This window comes from Caloenas nicobarica, chromosome 2 (assembly GCF_036013445.1).
Source record: "Caloenas nicobarica isolate bCalNic1 chromosome 2, bCalNic1.hap1, whole genome shotgun sequence".
NCBI classification, from domain to species: Eukaryota; Metazoa; Chordata; class Aves; order Columbiformes; family Columbidae; genus Caloenas; species Caloenas nicobarica.
In genome coordinates, this window is record NC_088246.1 from 141,793,028 (window position 1) to 141,803,508 (window position 10,481).

General features: G+C 40.3%; 1 protein-coding gene across 1 annotated transcript; it reads right to left on the reverse strand.

Moving 5' to 3' along the window:
* Window positions 1–1,251: 1,251 nt before the first annotated feature.
* Window positions 1,252–10,342, reverse strand: RIDA (reactive intermediate imine deaminase A homolog). Its single transcript, XM_065629696.1, has 6 exons — window positions 10,230–10,342; window positions 5,627–5,732; window positions 5,019–5,073; window positions 4,127–4,195; window positions 2,501–2,556; window positions 1,252–2,075 (listed from the first exon to the last, which is right to left on the reverse strand). The coding sequence occupies exons 1-6, from the start codon at window positions 10,292–10,294 to the stop codon at window positions 2,013–2,015; spliced, it is 414 nt and encodes a 137-aa protein (XP_065485768.1). The 5' UTR covers window positions 10,295–10,342; the 3' UTR covers window positions 1,252–2,012.
* Window positions 10,343–10,481: the final 139 nt, after the last annotated feature.

A 10,481-nucleotide genomic window follows, 5' to 3' on the forward strand; every position in this document is an offset into this window, starting at 1 on the left:
ATATGCTAAAGTGATACCAGGAATGCATGAAAAATATGAAATACAATTAGTGAAATAATGTAACTGAAGTGCAAGAGCTGGAAAGCACATATTACAAGCAGGAAGGTAAGAAACCACAAGTGGGACACTTACGGTTTATCCAGGGATGCAAGATAATTCACACAACAGGGCTGTGGTATTGAATGCAAGGGGGTTTTCAGACAAGGCACTACCTGCATGTGCCATGCTAAGGTAGACAGCACCACAGTGCTGCCAGATTGGATTTTTCCTGCATGCTTACCATGTGAAAATCATTAACAAACTAAAGACTACACAAGATAATCACTGGTAGGCATGATACACAGAGAACAAATGACATGCACACAGGAGAAATGAAGTTTGGATTTCAGTTGTTGGACAGCTGAACCCAAAGTATTGTGACTTGACCTGTGGCAAACCAGTGTTATACCCTTTCCTTGCTACTGCTGGTTTTGTGGCTCACTGCGCTGAGTGAGGTAGTCACACAAGATGGGACTAGAAGCAGATTCTGAAGTGCAAAGTCACAGCTCTCTCACATACAAACAGCAGCCTCCAGCAGGAGCAGCCTACAGGGTTCCCTCTCACAGTAAGTTTGATAAAACCCATGTACTTACCTACCACTGAAATGGTACATTCTGCAGGCTGCTGTATGTAGCTATTTTTACTTTCTACAAAAAGAAAGTGAAGACATGAGATAATGCTGCTGTCGCTGTACATATAATTGGATGGCCATCTTCACTGAAGGGAAAACAACACGTTGAAGCAAACAGATGAGAGCAAAGAGAATTTCTGTTCATTTTCCCTCAACAAAACCAATACTGTGCTTAGGCACATCACTGTGTGGAAGACAGGGAAACAACTTTACCATGAGGCAGATGACATTCGAAGCAGTTCTTTAAAAACACAGTATCCATTTCTACTTGCTTAGATAGAAGATAAATGCAAAGAGATGGGATAACTTACTAGCATCACCAGTCTGACTTCTCAATATTGCTTAATGACCCCATCAAGCTGATGTTCTGTCCTTAATGGAGAGAAAAATGCAAAGAACTAGCGTCATGGTAGCTGAAAGCTTCCTGTCTTGGAGGATTATTTTCATCCTTAGCTATTAGGAGATAAAGCTATTCTTTTGGTTTGAATGATTTCTTATTGAAGGAGCAAGATAGGGACTTTTTTGTAATGGAGTATCAGAGCATAATCAGGAAAGGTTTGTTCTCAGAAGAGACAAGCACATTTTTTACAGATTCAATTATCATTTATTCTCATTAAACAGGACATTTTCCCTCATACACTTGGAATGCCTTTTTTAAAAATCAAAATATAGTCAAAGTTGAATTGCTATGAAAAAGAGTAAGAAAAAGCTTACAGAGATTCATTTGCAGCTGATTTATAAAGTTAGCACTTCACTTCAGAAGAGCATAAATTTCTTATCTCTGAAATATTAACTTTCTTAAGCAATTGATTCCATATGAACAAAATATGAGTAAGTCCCAACAGTAATCTATTCTGTAAAGAAAGCATTTAAGACCGTTCAGAAACAAATACAGCAAAATCCCCCAAGACACAGAAGTGAAAAAGTATACTAAGCAATTGAAGTGTTCCATTTTCCTATTTGTCATTTTTTCTTATTTAAAATAGTTACTAAAAATCTATTATTACAAGTCATTACAGTTTTTCACATCCAGATCACTCACAGTAACTGTCATGTTCACCCAAGGGTGTACTTTAATACCTGAATATCCAGTCACCATCACAAAGCAAGGGCCCTGTCCTGCAATCAGCCTCCCAGAGGTTTCACGATTTGCTGGCAGAGAACTCACTATAAGCTCATACTTTAGAGAATCCAAGGCTACAATCCAGAAGAAAGCATCTTTCCTTGGTAAGTTTAGTGCTTTCAACCGTATGTAACTGCTGATAGTCACTGTAGGAATAGGATGTAAGGCAGAAGTATTAAATCTAAAACTGCTGCTGTAGGATATTCAGTCTATTTATAGTCAGGCTGAAGCATCTTGGAGGGGTCCCTGAATGGCAATGGCTTCAATCTCAACTCGGGCACCCTGTGAGAAAACAATGAAAAACATATTAGGAATTTAATAAACCTATTTTACGAAGCAATTGGATGTATAACACAACCTTGTAAGAACAGAGTGGCATGTGAGGGTGATTATACTTCTGACAGTTGTATTACTAATTTAACAATGTAAAGTAATATTGAAAATTCACTTTACACTTCTTCCAGTATCATAACTACTTATTTCTAGTGTTGTAGCCATCTTCCACCATACAGAAATGACTCATTATCAGATCTCTTATCATCTGTGGGAAGAAGACTGGTTTATGTAGAAACAAAAGCTAAATACTTAATATTATTCTCTCAACAATTGCAATTGAAACTATTCCAGAATAAGAAAAGCTGTCAGAATGCTTCAGAAGTAAAGAGTTTCAGAATAGGTTTTTTTGTAGGCAGAAAAGTGACACTTACTTTTGGCAAAGCAGCAACTTGATAGGCTGCTCTGGCTGGGAAGTTTGTCTTAAAAACTGGAATTTAAACAGAAACATCCACTGATCACTTAACTTTGCTTGAAAAAACACAGTTCAAGGCCATCTGTGTAAAATGCAGTCACAGAACAGTTTCAGGCTCAAGGCCACAAGACAAATAGTCTTCTGTGCCAGTTATTGTTTCCCCCTTGTTGTTTTTTTTTTGGTCACTGACTGCTCTAACATCTCAGCAAGCTACCATCCATCATCAAGGAGCCAGCTACAGTTATGATCTCATGGCCAGTGATAACTTGCACTCTGCTGACACAACATGGCCAACTTGGCCAAAAAAGAAAGATTAAATCAGAAAGGTGATCATCCAATTACAAACACCAGGAAGTGGGAGAGGGCTCTTTCAGAGAGCAAGAGGGAGAAACAGGCCCCTCTGCCAAAAGATCAAAGATCCTAAATTTACATAGAGTCAACAAGGGGCCAACCTTACTCATATCAAATGATAGTAGAGGAAAAACAGCCCCTGACTTACTCCTCCATTCCTAATCAGGCTTAGCACTCAAGGACATTAACTGAGGTGGGTAGAGGCTGTGGGGGAAGGGTATTGGTCAAGAGATAGGAACTGAATTTAAAGAATCATAGAATAGTTCAGGTTGGAAGGGACCTTTAAACACCATCTAGTCCAACCCATCCCCCTGCCATGGGCAAGAACATTTCACTAGATCAGGTTGCTCAGAGCCCTGTCCAACCCAACTTTAAACATAATAATTTGCATAATTAACTGAAAGTTTTACTAGTGAGAGTTAACACTAAGCTCATAAATAATAATTTCAGGGTCCTACACTGACAAGGCAGGATAACAACTCACAATCAAAGAACAGCAACAAGTGCTTCCTTGAACTACAGGTGGGAGGCAACAAGTAACTAAGTATCCAGCTGGGCTGGTTTTATTCTGGTTAAACACAAAATTCCATTTCAACATGCAGAACACTCTGATAGCTCACTAATACAAGACTTCATTCAAGAACAGATATTGCTATCTAATTAAAACCCAAAGCTATATAAATAAGGAGCTTACATGCATACTCTCCCAAATTCTTTGCATAATATGGCTCATTGGAATCACCTATTTCAGTCTACATTCAATTCTGTTAAACAAGCATTATTCTTTTACTCTGAAGTGGAGCAGCATGGCTCATCCTTGTAAAAAAAGTGAAACCTTTAGCAATAACCCACAAATCATTCAAAGATAGACAAAGTCTTAAAGAAATGGAAAAACAAAATCTGAAATTCAGCATTTGGAGGGTACCTACAGTAGAATTATATTAGGAACAACACAGCATCTACCAAGGTAGAGGCACAGAACATCAAACTGCAGGGATAGCAGGGGCTGATCTTCACATGACAGTGAGTCATGGTGTGGTAGGACATAAAGCCACAGGAAATTAGGCTGTGCTTGAACTGGGGCTCACAATTATTTTTTTAAATGTTATTTCTACTGAAATCTCAAAAATCTGGAACTACATCTTTGAGTCATTAAAAGACTTTCCTTACTGTGAATATAATTTGTTACACAAGCAATACTAGTCAAACAGAAACAACAACAAAATCTACTTACATTGTCTGTAAATATCATTAATATCATTGAAGTCCTTCATGTCTGCCATCAAAACCGTAGTCTTCACCACTAAAAATTACATACTGCAGTTATTTTAAGCCCCTAACTTTTGTATACAAAAGTTGAAAATCTTTAGTGCATTTCTTGCCTTTATTTCATAAGTTTCTCTTGAGTGTTCTAAACATTTTTAGAAGTTTTGCGTACAGATATTGACCACCTAGATAGTTACCACCCAGAGAGCCACCTAAGAAACAATCTGAATACCTAGTACATAATAAAACTTTAAGGAATTAGACATTCCTGACCGGCTCCGAAAATATCCATTTTAAATTTCAGTCTAAACCAAATTCTTCCAAGAGGCACAGAATCGGTAAGCAGGTACATTAAAAAAACTGTTGTAAACCAACTGTTGGCAATAAATCATATACAATATCTACTGCCAAAAGAAAAGTCCAACAAAGGTCTGAAAATATGGTCTATGCTAGAATTTTTTACCCATGACTGCCCAAGCCAACATTAATTCTGGTTTGGCTCCAGAGATAGAGTCCTCCCCCCCCACAAAAAGCATTGAAAGTGGTTAGAATATTAGCACCATAGATATAAACCTGCTTTTACCTGGAGCAAAGCCTAGGAGATACTTGCAGTCAGTTGCAGCTCTGTCTATGCCTGAGCTTTCCCAGTTAGAGTTAAAATATTACCACCATGGGCAGAAACTTCTGGTGAAAGGCAGTATTGCATTGATACCCATTGCAAAGGCTACTTTTTTTAACCCAGACTCACAATTCCTTTCATTTCTTCCAGCTATTGATAACAACTGAGTGGTTAGCATACAGCATTTTTTTTTAATCCAGGTGAAAACAACCAGGCTTGTCACCATCACAGCAGCACTTACCATTGCCATAGTCACAGCCTGCAGCTTTCAGGACTTCTCCCATATTCTTTAGAGCCTAATGAGAAATGAGACATAAAACTTTAAATATCAGCTGGGCTGTAATTAGGTAGGTATGTAAATATGAGTTGTAACTTTGCTACATCCGTGTTCTGGTATAAGTTCACCCAGAAAATCTTCAACAGCCCTCAATAGGCAAAAGAACAAAACAGAAACTAATCAAAGGGAGCTTCTAATAAATGAAGATTAAACCATCCATTGATTACCTGTAATAGGATGAGATGGAGCTGCATCATCCATTTACCTCACACCACCTCTTTGCTGCTGGGAGAACAAATCTTTCCCCAACTCAAGCCAAGGTTTTTAACTGAGGTCTGAACCTTCGTTACCAACACTGATTCTTTCCTACATGAAACACAGATTCCTCTCCTGACCCCTAATCGTTTGAGTGGAAAAAGACAAGATTAGGATGGAATTATTTCCTCCTGCTTTTCCTCACATCTTGGAGGTTGGGAAATGTGCTCTCCAGGTCTCTTCAATTTCTCCTAAGTCCATGTTTAACCAAGCACATGCCAACACCACAAGAAGTTTATTGCTAGAAGACATTTTACCTGCTTAGCTTCTTCCTTTGCCCCTCCAGGGACAAGCTGCCCAGTGGAAGGTTCTATTCCTATCTGTCCTGCAATATACATCGTCCGGTCCACCAGCACTGCTTGGCTGAAAACATAAGTTACATTTTAGGTTTAATGTTTCCCCATCAAAACATTTAACTATCTCAAAGCACATTTTGCATTTTCTTCAAGAGGTCATAATATCTCAGAAAGAGGACTGAGGTTATGCATGTACAGGTCTGGACATTCAGTCTGCTTATGCTTTGAGAGAGCTGGGATTAGATGACCTATGGAAGCGCATAGCTCTGGTTTTGAGGAAATAAACAGTGTTTCTCACAAGGACACAACACTGAACTGAGCTACAGAGCTTTTGCACTGCAGATAGCATAGAGGGCAGGCAGAGTAAATCAACATTTTTTGCACCTGTCCAAATAAATATTCCATCCTAGTTCAAGAGGTAGACAATACCTTTCATCCACATCTCAGCTGCAGCACAATGAAGAAAAACAAAACCCACCACCAACAAATAAACAACACCACCAGAAAGAAAAATCACGAGGGCTGATTAGAAAATTCAACATTTTTCTTCTGAAGCAGGCACCGTGATAATGAGTTAGAGCTGTGAGGTGAAGCCCTGCATGCTGGTTCTCTGGCAGTATTCCTCCAGAGTAATTAATTTGGCTAGTCAGCACAACACCTTGATGACTCCATTTCCAGAACAATCATTCTCACTAAATAACCCAAGCGACCTGTTGGCTGTGTTAATTCAGAAGAATGCAGAATTAAAGCTATTTGCAAAACTTTTTAATATAAGTGTCAGGTGTGTTTTCGCTGAAGTAGAGTCAGCAACTGTTAATGTCTCTAATTACCATGAAGAGATTAAAGTCTAAAATCTTTGTTTTGATATTATCTAGCAAACATTATGCAAAAGACATAGTTTACTCCTCTTCAGCTAGTAATTAAAGATATTCTGCAAAGAAATTAGAGAAAGATTCTTTGAAAGTGTTTGTGGTATTTCAGCACTGTTTTCTTATCTCTTCCCATTCCACAAGGAAATTGTTTTGACAGTTCAACAATCCTCTCAAGTTACGCAAACTAGAGTTAGGCACCTCCCTTAAGTATCTAAATTAGAAGGTTATGAGGCGTGGAAATGACCTTACAACCCTTGAGATTGTAAAGAAGGTATGTATTTACAGCGCTGGACACACGGGGGAATAATTTCCACCTAAGACATGTGCAAACTTCCAGTAGCTGTGAGCTTAGTTAAATGCTGTAAAGCGTTACATATTCATGAAAGTTCTAGGAACGCCTATACATATTCATAACCTGTCCCCGAGAAGGTGGTTCTTATTACAATGAGTTCCAGGAAATCATTTCCATAGTCTCCACCTTTGGCCCCTCCTGGTTGCGCCTGCGCAGTGATTGTGAACCGAGGTAGTTTTCTCTGTACACGTCCACCTCTGGCCTGGTGTGATGAGTTGGCTGGGACTCAGACTGCTGAGTTGGTTAGAACTGGTGTATCTCCTGTCCTGTGCCCAAGTTTCAGTTATCTAATTCACCCAAGGATGCACCCAAGATTTTGTCTCTCTGCAAGGCCTGTAAAGTCATCAATAAACTTTTGTTTCTCTTACAAGAAGTTACACAAAGCTAAGCAAAGCTAGGCAGTTGTAATGTGGGTTAAGGGTTCTAAGTGTTGTGGGTTAAGGGTTTGCTGTCTAAGTGTTAGCTCCTTAAGTGTTAGTTCTCTAAGTATTAATTAGTTAAGTGTTAATTAGTTAATTCCCTGTATCAGTTAGCTTCCCTTTAATGTTAAGAAAGGGACTCTTTCAGAGAACAATTTTATGACATCTCTTCTCTTAACTGAGACTGACTCAATTGGATTGGCTAAATCCATTGACTTCCCGGGGACCAACCCAACCTAGGGACTCAGTAAAATTACAGTTAGGCAACCCAAACAGCAGCATCACTCCCATCTTTCCTTTTACCCCATCCTACGTTATTCTGTAATTTCATAAGGGGAAAAAATAGACAGTAACTCATGTGATATAGTAAAATATCTTACATGGTGATAATTCCATCAACTAACAGAACTGGAGTAAATCACAAAACTACAACATTTAAAGAAGAGAAATGAGTGAAGTGGTTTTCTACCTGATATAGTCTTGTTGATAGAAAGTGTGTTTATGAACCAAACACACAGGCTTCTTTATTTTCTTTCCTACCATGTCCTGCTTTGAAGCACCGGCCTTCAGACCACAAATTTCTGTTTCAGCTTGAAGCACAAAGAACCACACAACAAGAAGGTACAAGCTCTCTAAAAGAAGATTGTCTTGTACTGCTTATTATAAAGCAAATGACACAATGAAACATTTATCCCAAAGGCCTTTGGACAGTCCTAAATCACAAATAACTGGAGAAAAGACAAGCTGAAGCCTTCTGATACCACAGCCAGATCAACATCTGCAGCAGTCTTACTGGGTCCCCTCCTCTGCTCCCCAACTTTCTTCTCTTGATATGCTCACAGGTGGGATCCTCTGTTCACTGAGACTGTTAACAATTTACCAGCTGAAGGGTATAATTCTACTGCAGGGAAATGCATGAGTGAACCTCAGAGAAACTTCAACTACACAAACCCCAATCTGACCTTAACTGCAGATATATCCTATAACTAGGGTCAGCCACAGCTACTCTTTAATCTCTGATTCAGCAGAGATCTGAGTATGTGTCTGAAGTCATTCAGGTTTCAGTATAATCAAGTGCATATCTGGATAGACATAATAACCTCAGAAGAACATCATCCATCAGAGAGAGGATGTTAAGAAGCATGCTCTTAAAGACAAGGATTGCAAAGAAATCAGATCTTCTTTACACAAATACAAGAACTTCTCTTAAAAAGTTTAATATCATTAATTTTATATACATATATATATATACACACACACATGCACACTCACGCATATGAGTCTTTATGTATCTACCTATTTCAAGATACTGGAAATCGGATGCAGTAAAGGAAATACAAAAATACATTTAAAATAGGTGACCAAAAAGCATACTGAAGGGCTGTAGCTGAACCAGGAATGCGGCCCATACATGCCCATTTTTCATTCCATATTAAACCCTCATTGATCTGTTACCATGCTCAGAGTCCACAGCAGAGATGCAGCAGTTAGTTCTTGTGCAACTTTTGCTCACTGGACTTTGACAAGTTTGCCAAAACCTGATAAACTAAGTTAGTGATAAACTTATTGATGTTAGACCTGTTACACAATTAACAGGCTACATAATAAGCAATATTTCATCAAGAACTACCAATAAGCACAAAATGTTGGAGCGCAGTTAAGCCACAACAGAAGCAGGGTACTATGCTGCAGGCTAGGCCAGTTGGGGTGCATTTGTGGCCAGTTGGTGTGTGTTTGTGCAGCCAAAGTACTGTTGCCTTCCCATGTCTTAGATGTTCTCCTAACTACAAGTGATGCCAGGCCCCTGGCTGCAATCCACCAACAGTTTTTTGTTTACAGAAGTTAAACTTCATGTCATGTCTCTCTGCTTCTACACTTCGTATTTCTCCATCTGTACGATTCCTATAAAGAACACACAGTTGGAAGCTCTGAAAGCTCAGTTCCAAAGTAATGGAGACAAAAAATGCATCTGGAAGGCAGCAAAATGCTACAAGTAAAAGAGTTTAAACCAAAGGAGCCTATGTTAATATTAGGAAAACAAAGCCTGAACACAAAATCAAAAATTCTTAGAAAATGCCCTGATAAAAAAATCCATCAGAACCTCAGATATAAGAGTCTACCATAGTTACTGAACATTTTTTTCACATCCAGGTAGCAGAGAAGCCTTTCTCCAATTAAAATAGGGATTTTTTTTTTTTTTTTACTGCATTCAGAACTGTTGATGCTAACAACTTATGAAAACATCGAACATCATCTTATGTATTTTTACAGCTGTTAGTTTTTAGGGGGAAAAGCATTTATAACCTGCTGGCAGCCGCATTCAAAATAAGGAAAGATTCGCAGTTCCCGGGCAGTGAAGTCTCCAGCTGCCAAAGCACGTCCTGAGTCGGGTCTGACCGTCGCTGTCCATCACCTCCGGAGTCAGCAGGCACTGCCAGCTTGCCTCTGCAACTCGCTTTTTTCTAGGCAAGCTTTTTTTGCCTTGAGAGGAATCATTCTTTCTCTTGCGTACTTTCGTTTGGTTGGTTTTTCTGTTTGTTTGCATTGTTTTTGGTTTTTTTTAATTTTCATTCACTGCTTATGACTAATTCCACAATTATTCCCCCAAACTTACTTTTTGAGAAACATCTTACAACCTCGCCTAAAATGACCAGGACCCCTGGCAGCCGGGCTATAGTTTGCCGCTGGCACCACAGCCTCTTTGGTGCCCCAGCTGTCCCTGTGGGGTCAGGCCAGTCCCTGCTCGGGGTGGGGGGGTCCCGGGGAGCAGGCCAGTCCCTGCCCGGGGTGGGGGTCCCCCACCCCAGCTCCCTTGGGGTGCCTGACAGACCCCCCTCCAGGGGCCGCCTCGAACCCAAGCGGCAAAACCTGCTCACGCACCCTTGCTTCTTCCAAGAGACCTCCCTCTCCCACAGGCGTACCTGTAAGGGCCCAGTGCAGCGGGCGCCTTAGCACTGCTGATTATTTTCTTCACCAGCGAGGCCATAACAGCTGCTGCTGCCTGAGCGCTATGCTAACGGCTCCCCCCGCTCCTGCCCCATATAACGCGGCAGCTACCAGCCCGTGGGGGCTTCTGGGAAATGTAGTCCTCGGGGGCGTGGTTGCACCGTGCGCATGCGCGGTGCTCGGGGTCTGGCGGCCGCGTGTGGCGGGTGGAGGCCGCGCCGCGGGTG

Coding starts and splice junctions, on each gene's coding strand:
- RIDA (XM_065629696.1), bottom strand. CDS start 10,294: ATGGCCTCGCTGGTGAAGAAAATAATCAGCAGTGCTAAGGCGCCCGCT. Junction 5,074..5,626: donor CAAAGGAAGAAGCTAAGCAG/GTAAAATGTCTT, acceptor ATTTCTCATTAG/GCTCTAAAGAATATGGGAGA. Junction 4,196..5,018: donor AGGCTGTGACTATGGCAATG/GTAAGTGCTGCT, acceptor TGTAATTTTTAG/TGGTGAAGACTACGGTTTTG.